This window comes from Fragaria vesca, linkage group LG6, assembly GCF_000184155.1.
Source record: "Fragaria vesca subsp. vesca linkage group LG6, FraVesHawaii_1.0, whole genome shotgun sequence".
NCBI lineage: Eukaryota > Viridiplantae > Streptophyta > Magnoliopsida > Rosales > Rosaceae > Fragaria > Fragaria vesca.
Window position 1 is genome coordinate 20136381 of NC_020496.1, and position 18938 is coordinate 20155318.

Genomic DNA, 18938 nt, shown 5'->3' on the forward strand with positions numbered 1-18938 from the left:
ACGTAGTATTATCCGATGGAGAATATTGCTTCACCGGTCTTTGTAGTAGCTGCAGGCCTGCAGCAGGCTAGGGTGAGCACAGGCAGTTGAGTTTCAACTGTCACCAATTATCATATGGAATTGGACTGTTTGAAACATGTCCGGGCCTTAAAGGATATTGACACAGATGATTCGGACTTTGGAGAGGTTGTGGATAGAGAATGTTAAACTATCTTAGCAGGAGCTTTGCCCCTGTTCTTCATACATATGTGCATGGCTCGCTATGTTGCACACTTGCACAACTAGCTTTTAGGCCTCGTTTGATTCGCGTATTAGAAAGGTTAGGAAGGGAAAATTGTTCATTTTTTTTGTTTGGCACACTCAAGGAAAGGAAAATTTTACTGTAATAAGAAAATGAAAACTTTACTGTAATAAGGAAAGGAAAAATAGTCTAAACAGTGTCTCATCTTTTAGAGAAGTTAACTTTTGGTATCCCACATTTGAAAAACTTCAAAACCGTATCTCATGTTCTTACCTCAACCAAATATTGATATCTGGAACTGTTAGGGCGCGCTGTTAAAAAAACTGATGACTGGAGGTTATTTTCATCATTTTAATTATTAAAATAAAAAATATTTATTTCTTGATTATAAAAACTCAAACATTATTTTCTATTTTTCATTTTTCATTTAACAAAATAAAAAATAAAACATATTGTTGACAAACTCCGCTTCAAGTGCTTATCGACGGCCACCATCTCGCCTGATTTTTGGATTGCAAATGAAAATTGCCATGGCGTATTAAACACTTGTGCCCAGATTAAACACTTCGATGTGAACAACATACTGGTTCAATTCCACGGCTTCAAACTCAAAATGATGATCAAAGCAATCACCAACAACAGTATGATTAAATAGCAAGTCCACTTGCGGGTGTTCCTCTGGTACACCTTGGCCTTGCCCAGCTCCTGCGTCCCTCCCCTGACGAACGAGCTGGCTCTCTGCACATGGCTCTCTATGTCGTCCAGCTGCTCCCCTTGAGCTTGGACCAACACCGCCATGTCGAGGAACACCTGGTGCAGCTCGTGCAGATTCTTCTCCATGTCTTTCACAGCGTCGTGCCGCTCCTGGATCTCGTTGATCGTGTCCAGCACCTGTCCCCGGCCTTGCTCCTGGATCGCCTTCTGCAGAAACGTTTCACTCTGGCCTGTAAAAGGCGTCACCAATCAGTAAATCAAGAATGCAGAATTTGGATGTGTAATTTGCAATTACTTGAATTCAGTCTTACCGGTGGAAATTAACAGGTCGAGAGTTTTCTCGTCGGGATTCTCGCCGGAGACCGTGTAGTATCTCCTCTGCACGGTCTCTCTGTACTCTAGAGAGATCTTCTGGCGGAGCGAGTTGAAGCTCTCCATGGAGTCTTTCAGCTTCTTCCGGAGGCCGTTGACGACGGAGATCCTGGTCCGGTCAGACGACGACCCCGGCCCGCAGCCCGGCTGGCTCCTATTGGCGGCGTTGGACCGATCCAAGGCCTCGAGGCGGACCTTGATCACTTTGGCCTTCTTGAGAGCGAGAGTGACGTCACCGTCCATCCGAGATCGGAGGTCCTTGACGGTGTTGGCGTTGTGGAGCGTCTTGCTCTGCTCGTGAGCCGCCTGGAGGTTCTGGTGGATGCGCTCCAGCTCCTTCAGCTCGTCCTTGACGGACTCCACGTCGCCGAAGAACTTATCCAAATTGACTCCGGTGCCGGTGCCGGTCGCCGATGACATCTCGATAACGTGCTCGTCGTTGTTGTCCGGTTCGCTACGGAACCGCGAGAACGACCCCGAGAACAGATCATTCATCTTTAACTACTCGCCGGAATTCCGATCGAATCGATGATAAGAAAAAGAGAGAGAGTAAATGCGAGAATGAAGATTTGGTTAATGGTGATGAGATGAAGAAGAATAAGTAGAGAGTTGGTGGTGGTTGCCTTCTTCTTGTTCTCCTGAAGAGGGAGATTAGTCAACGACGTGGTTGATGATGGACAAGGTCCCTCTTTGTAATGAGAAAGAAAGAAGAAGCAGGAAGGAAGTGACTGGGCCGTACCACTTGGGCTTCCGTAAACGCGTGACGGCAGAGAAAATTTTGGCTTCTGATTTTTACACTTTCGGAAGAGTTGCGATTTCTGCGACTTTATATATATTGTCCGGAAACGTGTGCTTTTAGAGAACTCTGATATTGTCTGACTGGGTCGCTTCTTATTCGGATATTGTCTGCTTCTCAGCACTTTCGCGATTGGTTTCAACTCTGGGTTTTAGGGTGCCATATGGAAGGTAATTATCGAAAATATCTATAAGCAACTATGGTCTTAATCAGTGGGAGATTTTTGTTTTTTACTTGTTTGTCTCGGTGATTTATTACCGGCTGTAAAATGTGAATACCATGAGCTGTCTACATTCTGAAGCTTATTCTACGGCAAGGTTTGATCCCATGTTTGGTGCTGGCAGTAGTGTGTGACTAAAGAGCATCCCAGAACTCATTTCAAAAGAATTACCAGCACCAAACTGAAATTGTATAAATCTCCTCCCATATGGCATCTGCTCCCAAAGATGTTAACAACAAAATCCCTAGAGACTCATATGCATCTACTCAATCGAATCAATCGGAAACCAGAAAAGCGGAAACATTTTTAGAATTGAAAAAAGAGTCATGAAATTGATCAAAGATTCGATGACAGAATCAAGCGAGGGAGAAGTCAAACATCCCCTAAAGGACAATAAGGTCCGGAAGAATAAGATAATTGACGGTAACAAAAGCGAGATGGCACAAAAGTATGTATTTCTATTCAAAATGCAACATTCGTGTACATCAGAACGGCGAGCAATTATCATTCATTCCTATTATTATTAATCCTTTTAACGAAAAATGATTTTCGTATTCTAAAAGCTACACTAACTACTCTATGCCCTACATTGAAAATATAATAATTTACAGGCCAAAGATACAAAACATGGTACATTGATGGTACCTATAATTTTGGGAGGATGCAAAAATGGAAAGAAAACTTTAGGCAGACTGGAGCACGGTAAGATAATAGGGATACCCCTGGCATGCCCCAGAAGATTGCAGACTATCACCATTAGAAACTAAAAGGTTCCAATGCAAAACGTAACTCGACAAATCAAATGTCCCCGGAGAGAATACACAAACTTGAAGGGGAATCTCAGTTCTTGATTTAGGCTCCAGTTCAACTTTAGTAGAGCTTGACCCGGACCAAATAAATGGGGAAACACTTTCCACTGATGATGACTTCCTGGTCCGAGCTCCAAGGACATCAGAAGTCACTTTGATTTCATTAACTAAGGAGAGATCATGCCATCCATCTTGGTTGCTAGAAGACGTGGCAGGTTGAACTGAAGCTGAATCACTCAAATAATCACTATTGTCCGAGTCATAGGTCTTTATGCATACAGATGCAATGACATCTGATGAGTTGTATATAGTCATGTGAAAGTTTATTTCACAAAAAGAAGAAGCTGCGAAGTTATGATTTAAGGTTCGAGGTCCATCCACTAGCCATGATATGGGACTTGTGCTCTCGGTACTGTAAATTTAAACACCATACAAATGTTAGGGTAAACCAAACACATTCAAAGCAAAATCAGAAGGTTGAGAAATAAAAACAGGAATAAAAAAAAACACAAATAAATGAGATTCTTAATCAAACTGTTGCTACTGAAACGAGACTTGCCTGCAGTAACATGCATGATGAGAAAAAATATGTGGTGGATCAGAAACCACAGGGTATGTATCATTCTTCAGCGGTCGAGATATCAATATGAAGTCAACAGTATTCACGTCTCCCTGACAAAGAGAAGGCACCATATGATTAAAGTGCTAAGAAGCTACAACAACAGGCAAAGCATAGGCTGATTCATCAAAGATCTTCTTTATCAATAATTGACAATACCATATATTACCCACCACCTGCTCCCTTTTTTACAATTATCTAACAATAACAAAATAATTCGCATAGAATATTGGGTCCATATATTGATATTACTCCATCTATAGATAATCAAACCCAACTATCATTCAAGACATGGAGATTCAGAAGTCAACCAAATACAACGAGGAATAACGAAAATAAATAAATAACAGAAACAATATAGCAAAAGAACCAACCTTATGTGAAATTTCCTGCTGCAGTCTTTCATAACAGTGGAAATCCGCCAGTGGCAAGCTAGCTATATCGATAAGTGGTCCAGAGCTGCTATCAGTACCCAATCTCACATCACTTCCCAGAAGTGGGGAAGGAGAGGATGTCTCATCTTCAGAATTTGATGGCTTGCTACAATTCTGAATACAAAAAACAAAGACAAACCAAGTCAAACAAGATCACAAGAACAGTGACGCATATACCAGCAATCCTTTTACACTGGTGGACAGTGATGCATAATGTCAAGCAATCAAAGAGATTCGTAGGTACAAACACTTGTATAATTGTAAGTTTAAATCCCTAATCTTAGATAATTGTACAGCCACATCCACAAAATAATACATGAAGAATATCAGAAAATGACCATGAGACCTTAGCCAAAATTGCAAGTTACGTAAAACCTTAAAATAACAAATGAAGGTTATACAGAAAGAATTTATATACAAACAGGGAGTGTCAGTGCTGCTGTACCAACCTTAAGCATGAAGAAGCATGACAATGCTTGATGAGCCATTAAAGATTGTGAAGGAAAGATGGGATCGACAGGTTGAAGTAATGAGACCTCCCATTTCTGACCAACAGATGATAACTGATGAACTTGGAAACTCTCTGAGCTGGTCTTGTTTACAACATCCATGCGCACAAGGAACTCGCGCAGTCTTGATGGACAAGGGCTGATTTGGAATGACACATCCAATGATGGCCATACCTATGTTATTGAATATTAGTAGTGCTCACTGATCAGGTTCTAATTATATGCATAGTTGAAGATTGGCAATCATTTGAAAAGATGACACAAGTATCACCATACAAACTCAGACATCAACTCTCATAACAAATAAAATAAAAACACTACCAAATGTTTCTTTAAACGTCAATCAGATAATGAAATTTTCACAGGTATCATATGCACACCTGGAAATTGTAATGCATGCGTAAAGTGCGATATTTAATGCTACTCGACATATCTTCCATCTCATAATATATAGATATGTTCAAGGAGATGTCCCCAGGTACAGCTGCCCGAAACCAAAGAGGCCACAGCAATGGTTTTTCCCCTTGAATTATGGTGTCCTGAAGAAAAGAGACAGATAACATTAAACATCAGAAAAACAGCAGTTAAAATTTTGAAGATAATACCTCAAAGGCTCAAACACCTGGGGAGAAATTGGATACTGACCTCTGGAAATAGAAACACAGAATGAGACACGTGAGGGTCATAATGTATATCAGAATGCTGAGATGATTTCTTTTCCAAGCAAGCAGGAAATTCTGTGTTCAAACTTTCCTGTTTCCCAACATTTAGGAATCTGGGATGACTGATCTTCATTTTTAAATTCTGTATAAGATAATCTGCATCAGTTCATAAGTTTACATAATCACACTAAAACACAGAGATGCATCCAGACACAAAGCTAGCCCCTGACATGACATGTAACTGAGCTTGGCTATAAACTGCATCAGTTCAGATAATCATACTAATAGTCTAATACACAGATGCATCCATACCCATCCCCTGAGATGACATATAGGCAAACTTGGGCACTTGGCTATCTCTGATGCCCAAGAGCATCGACAGAATAGTGTTTGCATCAATAGCTCATGCAATGACATCACCACACCAATAAAAGCATTGAGAATCGCAGGTCACAAAGTTCAAGCCGACTCAACCTCCAAAAATTAAGAGGGAATCATATCCATAAAAGTCCCCACAATGGCAACAAACTCTTAATTGACAGAACTACCCTAAGATGATGGACTGCAAAAGCTCATACCTTGACAGAAAACTCAGATTGGTTCTTCAACTCTAACACAAAGTGCCGTATATCCCCTGCATAAGCTCTTTTAGGTAGTGAATGAATGACACCTTCAAGCTTGGGTAAACTCTGACATAGGAAAACACACAATTAAAAGAACAGAAAAAATTATATATATTCTCCCCAACATGGTCTATGTGGCAAAATCAGAAGGTGGAAGAAGAGAGTGAAGGCAGTTCACCTTAACCACTGCAAACTTTAAATTAATTCTTTCAGGACGCCTGGCCTTCTGTCTACGCTTCCCGCTTATCTTCACGGGACTAGTGTCAAACTTATGGAAACCAACAACAAAACCTGATAATTTCCACTTTACACCAATAATTTGTAAAACGCCCTCTACTCTGGGAGTAACCGTTAGTTGCACCTGGAAGTACCAAAATTGACAATGAGAAATCCAGAAGCTATAATGATGTGTGAGCATTATGCATTAAAAGATTATGATAACACGAAAACTTACTGTTAGGGTATAGACATAAAAAGTGCAACTCATAAGAGAAGGTAGTTCTTTTTATATGTAAACAGAGTGGAAACTCATGCACACATGAAATATAAATACAAAGAATTAGCACTGTAAATTATTTTAATAATACCATTTCATGAGTCATGCATAAGATCATTTAATTATACTCTAACCTCCGTTCTCTATCTGATTAAAAGATATACATGGTGAAACATAATATTAAATTCCAATACAGATCTAACATTCTAACCAATGATTGCCATACGTTTACACAAGCCACTATTCTGAATCACTGCCTTAATGAAGTGAGATATAAGAACAGCTTATTTTAAATTTGGCAACATATTCCTTTATATTATTCAATATTTACCCCCACAGGAAATTTCTAATTAACACCTCTATTTAATTAAGTCATGATAATCTCTTCTGGACCTCTGAAGTGTTATCATAATTTGTTCTTTAAGTTTCATGTCATTTAGTGTTTCCAGGTTAGAATTATTGTGTAAAGCCCAGATATGAAGTCTGGCAATTGTGTAAACTGGATATATTAGGGTATCTTTGTGTGTATCCCAATTGCAGTTACCATCGGCAGTAGTTAGGTAGTTAGGGTTTAGGGTTTAGGAGAAAGATATCTATTTTGAAATATTTAGATGGCAAGGACGGAGTTAGGTTATTATCAGCAGAGAAAACATCCTAGCAGAAGGAAAAGGCATGTCAATCCTGTGTTCTATATATTTTAGAATTGACAATAGACTTGATAAGGAAAATACATACATATTATAGACTAGAAGCCTATTTTTCTTATAATTAGGGAAACGAAGTAGATCAGTATCAATACTTCATTTTGCATTTACTTCCATCAATCAAACAAAATACTCACCAGAGTCGTTTCACCTCCTCCCAATGAAACATCAACGTCAGACAAAGAAAACAGGGTCTCAGAGTCCACATCGCTGCAAAACTCAAAGTACAGTCTCACTTTAGCTGACCCCATGTTTTATCCTATGAAAAAGAAACTGAATTTACTGCAATAATGTTGTCAGATTTTACAGCAACCATGACGACAGTCATGATCATTGTTTCCAACTACAAATGCGTGATATGAGAAGTTTCCTCACCCACAAGGCAAAGCATAACCATCAATAGAAAATAAAATTTGTAAGGAAGCAAAATTCAAGGCATAACGCCATATATGTATAATCTATAACCCTTTTTTTTTTAATAATATTCTATAAGCCTTTGACACTCAAAATTTTTACAATAAAATCATATGTAATTGTCTATGGCAAAATAAAAAATGCACTAACTTAACTTCATGCCACAACTTTAGCTGTCCATGGTGCAGGCCAAAAATGAACAAAATTATACTTCAGAAGAGATTATCATGACTTAGTAAGTGGAGGTAGTCCGTTCACTTTTATTATTTTTGTCCTTTAAAATAAACAAAAATATCAAATATATCATTTGGGATATGCCCTAACAGAAAGAATATAGAATGCATATGGGTTGACGGATACCTCAGTAATGCCTGAAATCAATTATTCAAAATAATGTACACACCTGTGGTTTAATTTGGTGGGCTCATCATTAATTTGAGTCCCCACCAATGAACTATTTGTATCTGCATCATCACAGAATGGTTAGCCATATTGTAAGTGTAATATTTGTGTTACTACAGACAATTACTTTGAAAAGAGAAGCAAGGTGAGTAATTACCGGATTTCATTTCATCAGAGTTGGCAGAAAGCTCACATATTAGGGAAACATTGGACAGGAGGAGAGGAATTTGCAAAGGGTTCTTAAACTCGATATCAATCTTGACTGGTTCTGCAAATGGGTGATGAACAAGATATTCAGCCAACTAAATCTTCACTCTTTTTTTTTTGTTCGAAATAAAGCCTAACTATGTCATGTTCCATACTAGTCAAGCATATGGCCATATAACAAGTACAGGTTGCACTATCTGTAACCGCCCTACTTCTGATTTGAGGTTTAGGACTAGCAAAAGAAATACTGAAAAAATTTCATGATCTTTTGATAATCAATCGTAGAAGGTTTATCATGGTATATGTTGACCATGCAACTACATGTAATACTCATTCATCTCCATACCTCCTGCAACACAAACATTTGATTCTTTGTGCTTCGGGATAAGCTTTGATTGTAACTCCAGCCAATTAGTTCTGCCAGTTGACGTAGACGGAACCATTTCCTCCTCTAAAGAAAGCCATGATCTTTCTTTAACAGAAGCCTGGAATGTTTTAAATACAAAATAACATCAACTACAAGCAAACAACCTTAAAGTGGCATATAAGGACTCCATGAGAAGTATCAACTAGGCAGGACCATCAACTAAGAGTAGTAAAACTGACAAGAAAGAAACAAAAGACATACAGAGAGAGAGAGAGAGAGAGAGAGAGAGAGAGAGACTTAAATAAAATATTTCTAGAAAAAAAAAAATACAACTTACAGCTGCAGATGATGCATAGGTACGATGATCTTCAAAAAAGACCCTTAAAGATGGAATATTGATCTCAGGCAACTGAAGCTTTGAAACCTCAAATGTTTTCCCTGTTTTCTGTAGGATAAATAGAAAGTGACAACCTATAAGAGTTTTGACAACATTCAGTAGTAGTCAAAGAAATTTTTCCACCAGTATGTCTAACCCAAGAGTTTTCCTGCTTCTGGCAGGATTATATCATACTTTTCAGACTCTAGGGTTGTTTTGAGCCTTCTATAAGGACACAGCGTTGGAATAACAAAGGATGCCATGTATATGTATTAACACAAAAACATACAGGACATCAAACTCATTATGAGTGCGTCCTGCCAAACCAGACAAATTCTGGAGAGGTAGAAATTACAAGCCCAAGTTTTATATAAAAATAATAATAAATGAATAATAACAAACACATGCATTTTGCCCTCCACTATCTAACCTGAACAACTTCAAGGAAGTCCCTCAGGAATAACTCCTGCATTGTCTTGGACTGATGCCTACAGGCTAAAACCTCCAACATATGTGATACAGCCAAATCATATAACCCCAGAAGAGCATACCACCTGAATCACAGAAATTGTATCAGGAAACTCTGTACATTTTATCTAACATGGCATATAAGCTAGACGTAAGTCGAGTTAACTTACTGTCCGAGATGGAAATGGATATGGTCTTTGATATGGCTCCATGTAGTTCCTTTATAAACAGACATGGCACTTCTATACGTGCGAATTGCATGTTTGATCTGGAGAGTATAGGGCAGTACAGGACAAAAAATCAGAAGATGCAGCAATTAACAAGCTAACCTTTTAATTACTCGAGATATAGCTACCTGATCACATTTCTTGTAACGATCACCAGAAAGAACAAGATGAAACCCATATTTGTGTAACATAGGTGGTTTGGACAATAAGTAGCAATAGGCTGCTTGCTCAAGCATTACAGCAGAATGTAGAGGCTCCTGAGAAAGAATTCGTCAGAAGCAATAAAGAAAATTTTCATTATGTATGATACTGAAATAATGGCCATTACCTCAGCACCAACACGAAAGTAAACAGTAGCAGCCTCTCTGTACTGATTTCTTGCCTTCAACATCTCTACCCACCAAAGACCACATCGTGTTGCATTCTGCTGACTAGATAATGCATATTTCTGCAAGAATACAATTAAACATGTTTGAAAAATATTTATTAAGCAACAAAGAGATGGGAGAAGAAGCTGCAAGTATGACATTACTTTAAAATTAAATTGTGCTTAGAAACTTGCCGCTAAATTCTGAACAAAAAGAAAATATCGCAACTAGGAAACTTGTGGACAGCAAAGATGGAATTGATAACAAGCTATGCAGCTGTTTTAGGTAGGTTATATACTACAAATTAGATTGATGAACTTTAGGCATATGGATTTGATCGGTATCCAAAATGAAGGCTCTGTTATGGACGGACAAGTTCTTTCAGTTGGTTGTTATCAACAGTTTCCTAAGGTTGTTTGGTTGTTACTGGTAGGATGATGTGGTTTTAGGACTTTGCTTGTCAATATGTGCACAAATGCCACTACATATGTTTGCTTCTCAATACAATATATTTATTAGATATTTGGATGACATGTGATTGTGCAGATTGTTATAGTTTCTAGAGTAGTTTCTAGATCTTCTTTTTTTCTACTGGCACTAGCAAGGTGTTAAAAGACAAGAGTATTGTGTAAATCAAGAGTAGACCCAATTCACATGTGCGGTAGATGTTTTCTTCGCAAAATTACTAGTTCCTTAAATAAAACACAGACAAAACAAACAAACAAACATGGAAAATGAAAATATACGTACTAAATAGTAAGTAAATGCAGCATCCATGCAACTCTCTGCCTCCTTTCTTGACTGGTCCAACATGAAATATGCAAGCCCCATCATTTCCTGCAAGAGAAAATAAACAAGTTAGCTCTGTTATAGCGATCAAATTAGGAATTAAAAGTAGATCTATGAAAACAAAATTAAAAAGACGACATAAAATTTGGCCAGAAATCAAAAGCGGCCACATGAGTCTTCTACATTATTGAAACCATGTGATGTCCAGTTGATGTGACATTTAAACACTAGAGACCAAACAAAAACTTAATATGGATAAGCAAATAATCCCGCAGGATATTAGACAAAGTTTGAACGCCGCACGAATGTGCCCCATCATGTTGTTTAAATACGGCACATGTTATCTATTGGAAAACAACCCGGAAGACATTAAATCCCCACCTGTGCGCCAGCATAGCGTTTCCAGGCTTTATCAAGCTTGTAATCTGTCGATATTAGGCGATAGTTCGACAATGCAAGTTCATAATCTCGTAGCATGAAGGCGTAATCACCCAAAACTCTAATCTGAGATTCAATGGAGCTAAAGGTATACCTAGAATAGGAAATAAGAAAGCCCTATTAGATGAACAGAGACAAACACAGTAACAATGAAATAAAATCTTTTGAATAGCATACGTCAGGCCACTGGGTGAATCCACCACGTCTTCTTTCCCTTTTCTCCACCATAAGTTTTTTATTTGATTCCGGAAACCCTTTCTAGTAGCAGACACCTGGAGAACGAAAGAACTAGAATCAAATATCTCTGTAGAAGAGAGGTTGAAACCAATTGCATACTGAAATGTAAAAAGGTTCCCTAACTATAGAACATATCATTGAAATGAATACCTGCTGATTCAGCACACGTATTTTTTGCTCCATGTAAGGAATAATGTGCTTAGATGAAAAATCTTGCATGAGATCTTTTATCTGTTCCCAGTTTGTACAAATTGGAGATCATGGTCAAAATTCTGATGTAAGCAAAAAATTTGAATCATCAACCCTACATACGATTACAACAACATTAGCTAATGATTTGGAAAATCAGTTTACCTCAGTAAAATCATCAACGTTAAGGAAGCAACGAAGAGGTTGACTAGGTAAATCTTCAGAACTCTGTCATTTAAACACACAAGGAAACAACCTTAGGGCAACTTCATCTAATTAGTTCAGACAAATTGCTACCAAATGATATTGATCTGAAAATCAGTAAAACACAAGTCTTATACTTACATACAGCACCCAAGGATTATCTTGATGTTCAACTATACCATCTTGAGAAGAATTGATACATAGTAATTGACAATCAGAGCCAAAGGTACTCCTCATTTCAGTTAATAATTTAGTTGCCCTGCAGAAGTATACAAAGACAAAGCACACTCAATTTTCCATGGTCATCATGTTGGTCATGCTAGAACTCCTAATCCCCTTTGTGGTACATAGAAAAAAAAAATGTGTATCAAGATCACACAAAAAGGAAAAAAACAGAGTAAAAGATATAGACTCAACTCAAGACAGCATCATGCAAACCTACAGAGAAAAGCAACATAACTAGACCATGGCAGCATCGCATTTATGAAGAAGAGCATGGGACGAACTCTGTCTGAGTTGAGGAAACTGATGCCCGTACCTGCCCATAAGCAAAGCCTTTCCCACATAACCAGCTTCTCCCACTTCTAAATTCTCAAAAGTGCACTTTATTACTATGATACTATGATTACTATCTATCCAAATGACCCAAGATACAGCCATTACACCACATCAGATCAGCACCAATCCCGTTTTTTTCCTCCCATTATAGAACTTGTAATTTTCACTCAACAAAGCCACAGAATCTACCAATTATCAGCAAGATTGTCCCAACCCAAATTAGACTCCATAAAATACCCTTTTCTGTAGACTTAAATGTAACTGGACATTGTAAAATCTAACAGGTCACATATTCAGAACCAGCTTAACACATTTCAACCAATTAGGGGAAAAAGAAACACCATGTGTTCTACCCTGAACCATGAATATGAACCCTGGCAAATGCATTTTGCCTTCCCATGTGCAAGACTCCAAGCTAACACCCTTTCCGTGTTACAAAAGTACAAATGAATTCGAAAAAAGGGAGGATTGTCCATTAAATGCCATGAAAATTATTTACAAAGATTTCGCCTGATGACTCCAGCATCCACTTTCTTTTGTCTGGTCTAGATGAAACCAACACAGATAAGATATTAAGCTCCCAGTTGCCGACTCACTAAAGTTTCCACCAAATCTAGTATCCGAACTCTCATGAAGAATAGAGGAATTAGTACACATCCTAGCTATATGGAGAATGACAGTAATCTAACAATTAAATATTCCACATCCCATCTTTCTTCCCAAAATCTCACCCCTTCTCCATTGCCCACCATAAATTTGCATCAAGCAAAATTTAAGATGATGCATTGCCACTTAGATCTTTTGATTTTCATGGGATTCAACGCAAGCCTCAAATCATAATATTAGAATCCCAGCAATTTACTTGCAACCCCTGTTTGTATCTAATGACAACATATCATACAGAGCTTGTTTACAAACATCCCTTTCTGGACAACTCCACATCCCCTCCTCATGTAATGAGCACAGACTTCCTCTTTCTTATAGTTCCATTTCCCAGTTGAATAAGTGAACCTTCTTTCCTCATACCCCTTCACAAAGAAATTCTCTAATCAGCTTCTAACATATTGGCAAATTACTCTAACCAAAATAAGTACAGTTGATCTTCGTCCATGCTATAAGCAAGCTATGTTCCAACCTTCTAGTCCTCTTTCCACCTTCTCCACCACTGGATCCCAAAGATTTAACGGCCTTGGGCTGCCACTTGCCGTGGCAAACCTAAATATTAAAATGGTCACCTCCCCTCTCCATCCCAAAACAGGTGCCAACTCCTCCACACTTCTTTCTTGTCTACGAATTATCCAAAATCTGACCAGCCCTCAAAAGAAAACATTTATCACCCCAAAAATTGTAAATACAACATTTCTACTCCTCCCCTTCCTAATGCTTCAAGCAGCTTGCACCTTTTTTCCCTCCCCACCACCAATACATCAACAGTAATAGTGATTCCAAATGGCCACAAGTTCTCTTTCCACCACCCAATCAAATGATTGATGTCTTTTAACCCAGAGAATGCAGATTTCCTCTCAAAGAAATATAAGTCAGAGGCAACTCGTTGACTGTGGAACTAACCCCAAGACATGTTTGTTCTAAGAACTTCAACAACCCTATTGTTGTAACTAATTTTCCAAGTATTAAAAACGATAATCTAGATTATCAATTTTATCTCGTCTCAACAACTACCTCACTGATCCAAAAATACGCCTAGTTTCTTGCCTCCTCCATGTCTTGTTTGTTCTAAGAACTTCAACAACCCTATTGTTGTAACTAATTTTCCAAGTATTAAAAATGATGATCTAGATTATCAAGTTTATCTCATCTCAACAAGTACCTCACTGATCCAAAAATATGCCTAGTTTCTTGCCTCCTCCATGTTTTTACTAATTGTTTTTTAAAAAGTATGTAGACAACAATGAATGCATGCAAGGCTATGACCAGCAAACATAGAATTTTAAAAACACGCAGCTTGATTAGCAATTCTAACATTATTAAGAGAGAAAAAAATTATATACTTCTCTGAAGAGTCTTCTTGATTATCATGCACCAGTAAATAATGCTTCAAAATCTTTGGGTCCATTGCCCCATTGTTCAGCAGGGCCGGCAACTTGTTCGAGCTATAGAGGTCAATAAATCTGTTGATGGGCTGATCATCCTTTGAAGAAACCACAATAAGACCTAAAAGCAATAAAATAGCAACCTCACAACAGAATCCAATTTATAATTCAAATATAATTACTTTATGAACCATGACTGGCAGCATGGACCAGAGTTGATAAGCCTTGAGAGCATGTTGTAATTAATTGAAAAGGAATCGGTATTTCACAAGTTTCAACAACTTACATGCCACAGGATGATCAAAAGCTTCGTGGTCAGAAAAAGACACCGTATGTACAAGCTCTTTGTTGAAAAACTGAAACCATGATGGTAGAGCTTCAGATTCTGGTCCTGCAAAGAAACCATTATCACTCTCAAAACTGCCTATCTGACAAAATTCAAGAAATTAACGCAATTCCAAGTATACAATAAATTAAATATAGCATCAGGCAGTACATATCTAAAAACAAGACTAGGTACATTAATAAGTTAGGTACGATATGACTCCCTTGAGAGCAGAATGTGACTACTATCTCGACTGACATGGAGAATCTCAAAAGTCTACACCGCACAAAATTACAAGTCAGAAACTGTTTCCATGAATTAACGTGAGGAATGTACTTACTGGACAGTGCATTATTAATTTGAGGCAGTTCCGAGCACAACTCTGGAAGATCTTTCTCCCCGGCCTGGGTTATGACTTGCTTTATCCGTTCTTTTGCTACCTATTTTGAAGTTAAAACAATATATCTCATGCTCCAACGTATGCACCATGCAGACTAAATTAATCGGAACCATTAAACAACATATACACAAAGCAGCTTATATGCCAATACCGAAACCCTCTTAAACCTCAACATGATACTTCCTTCCCAATTTATTTCACAGCAACATGGTCCACTGATAGTTTGAAACAACCACCAAGGCACATTCAACATCTATCAAGTTGAATTTGTGACAGTTTCGAGGAGAGCTTAAATCTCTAACCACTCAAGCTATCTACACAAAGTATTTAACGACTCCGATCTTTTAAATTAAAATTGAACAAGAGCAACTGACAATCCTCTACTAAACTAACCCAAGTGAAGTTACTAGTATTTTGAAGCTACGGCAGATGCTCTACGATTCTTAACTAAGCAACACAGCCTAGTCCTGACTGAAGTGTGAGGTATTCATTGAAAATTCTAAACTCTGATTATCCAATTTCATTCACATCAAGCAAAAACCACAATCCAAATCTTACCTCCAAATTGGGTTGCCGGACATCAGAGTCATAAAACAAGCGCAATCTGAACTTCTGAAGCCGGTAAGGTTGATCACTCGCTGTCCGAACAGGAACTGCACCAAAACGACACACAAAGGACTCAAAACGCACTCTATTTTACCCTCAGAAACCCTAGCATATAATTCAATTGCATCCATCAGTGAAAGAGTGAATAAGAGGGTTTTGGCACTCACCGTCGAAGTTGTTGAAGACGCAGAAGGGCCTGAGCATTTGAACGAAGGAGAGGCCGTTCTTCTGGCACGCTTCTTCGACCAGAGGCGTCCGGAGCACCATCACCACCGGAGTGATCTCCTCCAATAGCATTTTGCCAAGTGGCGTATTCGCCGGATCCACCATGGTCGTCTTCCTCGTCTGAAAGAAACAATGCCCTGAGTGGTGACGGCGACGACGACGACGACGGAGCTCTCGAGGCTCTGGCTCAATGCGACTCAGTGACTCGGGGTTTGGGTCGCTCCAGATCCCAGGCGTCAATGGAAATGAGACTATTGAGAGCCAAAAAGAAGGATTATGAGAAAGAGGATACGACTTCGTTTTGTTGTATGGACTGATGTCAATGACCTGGCTATATATTTTGGGTCGGTGTTTTTTGGGCTTATTGGGTTTGTGTTTGTCGGTGTATAGTCCGTTTCTGTATTTTTGCCATGATAAATAGGGTTTGGAACTCCTCACCCGCGTCACCCGGGGGGCAATGACGACGATAATGTCAGAGTGTGGTACATTTGTTAGCAGGGTCATCGATCTATAGTTTAGTTTGCTGTTGGTTTTTTTTATTTTGTTTAGTTTGATCGAGTTTAAGTCTCATGCTCTTTATTTTTTGTAGTTTTTCAGCCTTTGCGTTTACATGATGTAATTTAGGTTTGTCCATTGATTAATGAATTAAACATTTTTCACCAACAAAAAGGGTTTGACACGCAACCTAATCGATCTGCGCCATTCAAACTAGACGGGTCATGTATGATATCAATTTTCTTTGCCCAAAATTGATTTGGCCCGTACCGATTTAATTAGGTTTTATATATTTTTTGAATACATTTATATCTCTATCATCATAACTGTCCATTTCTTATCTATACTTCTAATATGGATTCAAGCACACTAAATCCAAGCTTATAACCGTGCGTGCCTACCACTAAAAGTCTCTCGATGACATATTCACACTCTCTTGATCCGCAAGTCTAAAGTCGTGTGTGCTTTAACTATGTAGCATGAACACACCATTTTGGTGCAGTGTCCCGTGACGAACGCGGACACAGGCATGACACGCCTAAACACGGCAAAAAACGGTCGGACACAGGTGTCCGATTTGGACACGCGAGGGACACTCGTATCCAAGGTGGACACGTGCGTATCCGGATTAGACACGCAAATAAGCAGGACACATGGGGTAAAATTGATGTTTATAAAAAAAGAAAAAGAATTAAATTTAGTTTACCCCCTTGTGATTTAGAGGTGACTTCATGTTAGTCCCTACATTTTATTTTCATCAGTTTACCCCTTGAACTCTTCAATTTCTGTCTGCCGTTCCCAAATTCTCATATTCCGTTTGAATTGATCGTTAATTATCAGCAGTTAAGGTCTGATTTGGACAGATAAGGTCCGATTTGCCCAAATTCTAGATACGAGCCTCACAGTTAAGGTTAAAATCATCAGCAATTAACGTCCGATTTAGACAGAATATAGGACATTGGTCACGCCTGAGGAAAATTCAAAAGTTTAAGGGGTAAACTGATGAAATTGAAAATATAGAGATTAACACGGGGTAAACTGAATTTAATTCAAAAAAAAAAAATCAATTATGTCGACCTTTACTCTTAGCTGCATAGCATCTTCATTCCTTCTCTAGTTCTCTTTAGTACGACGCAGAGATACATAGCTAGGAATCTTCTTCGATTGATTGATCGGTGGCTTGGTGCTTCAGCTAGTGTACGGACACGTTCTCTACTTCTCTGATTTCTCCAAGTTATGTTTGCTTATGTATTAGCCTGTTTGCTATGTTTTTGATTTCTTTGATTTCGATCAACTCCTATTAGTAGATGAAATAGCTCCGCCATATTGACTAAGTTTTAATTTAAGAAACCATAATTTTATTATATATATTATATTAAAAATTTAATTTAATTAACGTGTCCATCACGTGTCTGCTCTAAAAAAAATAAAAAAATTGGCGTGTCCACATACCATACTATGTTGAAATCGGACACACGTACTCGTATCTGTGCTTCTTAGGTGCTTACCATTAAAAGTCTCTCGATGAGTAAAAAGGTTAATAAATCCATTTGGATATTACTTTTTGTTAGGAAGTTTTCTATGCTTTCAATTTTTCTAGCTTCGTAGTCTTGAAGTTATGAGCATGGTATCTCTATTAACTAAGCCAATTTGGCTTATGAAACTACTATTTGGTTAAATTTTTGTAATCCCATAAAATGCCCCTACATAAAAATCTCTTACACAATTTACATTTTAATGAATTGAGGGTAGAATGGAAAAACTACAAATAATAGATAAACCAAAAATGAAAAAACCTCCTACAGTTGGAAATAAACCCACGTTTTAAGGAGGAAAAAGGGGTTATACTCCCACCGTCCCCGAAAATCCATTGCTTTAATCCAAATCCAATAACACGTCTGCTTTGAAAAACGGCGTGGGAGTTTGAGATCACGATAGTGGTTTTACTAGCGACTATATATCCCTATCGATCATTTCATATGAGAGAAGAAACGCAATCCTGAAACAGTCACCAGAGGAAAATCAAGCTAATAGGATGATGATAGTTTTGCTCATTGGACGAAGATTACAAACTCTGAAAGACACATTCCAGGTATGCGGGTATGTTTTTGATTTTTTCTTCTATATTCAATTGATTTGAAGACTAACACTGTCTATATCTTTTTTTTAACGTGCACCTATCTGATCTATTCTTTCCTTTTGAGATTAATAGTACGTTTGTGTTTGTTTTTTATTTTCTTTTTTTTTTTTTGGACAGCAGCATATTGGCATAGAGAACTGGAAAAGAAGAACAACCTAATCTACTTGGTACTTTGTTTGTCTTTGTTCTTGAAAGAAAATGAAGCGACCAAAAACTCTGCGTTCGAATGTATTTGGTATATCTCCTTAAATTG

The 18938-nt window shown here is 38.1% G+C and overlaps 2 protein-coding genes across 2 annotated transcripts; both read right to left on the minus strand.

The window, feature by feature from the left end:
* Positions 1–581: 581 nt before the first annotated feature.
* On the minus strand, positions 582–2097 carry LOC101305777 (syntaxin-121-like). The gene is made up of 3 exons (XM_004303362.1): positions 1951–2097; positions 1267–1828; positions 582–1185 (listed from the first exon to the last, which is right to left on the minus strand). The coding sequence occupies exons 2-3, from the start codon at positions 1820–1822 to the stop codon at positions 830–832; spliced, it is 912 nt and encodes a 303-aa protein (XP_004303410.1). The 5' UTR covers positions 1823–1828; positions 1951–2097; the 3' UTR covers positions 582–829.
* A 685-nt stretch (positions 2098–2782) lies between these two features.
* On the minus strand, positions 2783–16261 carry LOC101295832 (trafficking protein particle complex subunit 8-like). Its single transcript, XM_004303327.1, has 27 exons — positions 15993–16261; positions 15778–15872; positions 15160–15259; positions 14781–14885; positions 14453–14615; positions 12027–12144; positions 11847–11909; positions 11643–11723; positions 11433–11527; positions 11199–11349; positions 10779–10865; positions 9989–10108; positions 9789–9917; positions 9604–9701; positions 9396–9519; positions 8927–9034; positions 8569–8707; positions 8133–8283; positions 7337–7409; positions 6178–6360; positions 5955–6065; positions 5360–5518; positions 5095–5253; positions 4655–4888; positions 4146–4319; positions 3712–3824; positions 2783–3564 (listed from the first exon to the last, which is right to left on the minus strand). The coding sequence occupies exons 1-27, from the start codon at positions 16153–16155 to the stop codon at positions 3027–3029; spliced, it is 3834 nt and encodes a 1277-aa protein (XP_004303375.1). The 5' UTR covers positions 16156–16261; the 3' UTR covers positions 2783–3026.
* Positions 16262–18938: the final 2677 nt, after the last annotated feature.

Bases quoted from the DNA above. Each gene is read 5' to 3' on its own strand.
- LOC101305777 (XM_004303362.1), bottom strand. From the start codon at position 1,822: ATGAATGATCTGTTCTCGGGGTCGTTCTCGCGGTTCCGTAGCGAACCG. The intron at 1,186-1,266 runs GTAAGACTGAAT...CGCCTTTTACAG, and splicing joins CGACCTGTTAATTTCCACCG to GCCAGAGTGAAACGTTTCTG.
- LOC101295832 (XM_004303327.1), bottom strand. From the start codon at position 16,155: ATGGTGGATCCGGCGAATACGCCACTTGGCAAAATGCTATTGGAGGAG. The intron at 11,528-11,642 runs GTATTCATTTCA...TTCGTTCTCCAG, and splicing joins TACGTGTGCTGAATCAGCAG to GTGTCTGCTACTAGAAAGGG. The intron at 10,866-11,198 runs GTGGGGATTTAA...TTTCTCTTGCAG, and splicing joins AACGCTATGCTGGCGCACAG to GAAATGATGGGGCTTGCATA.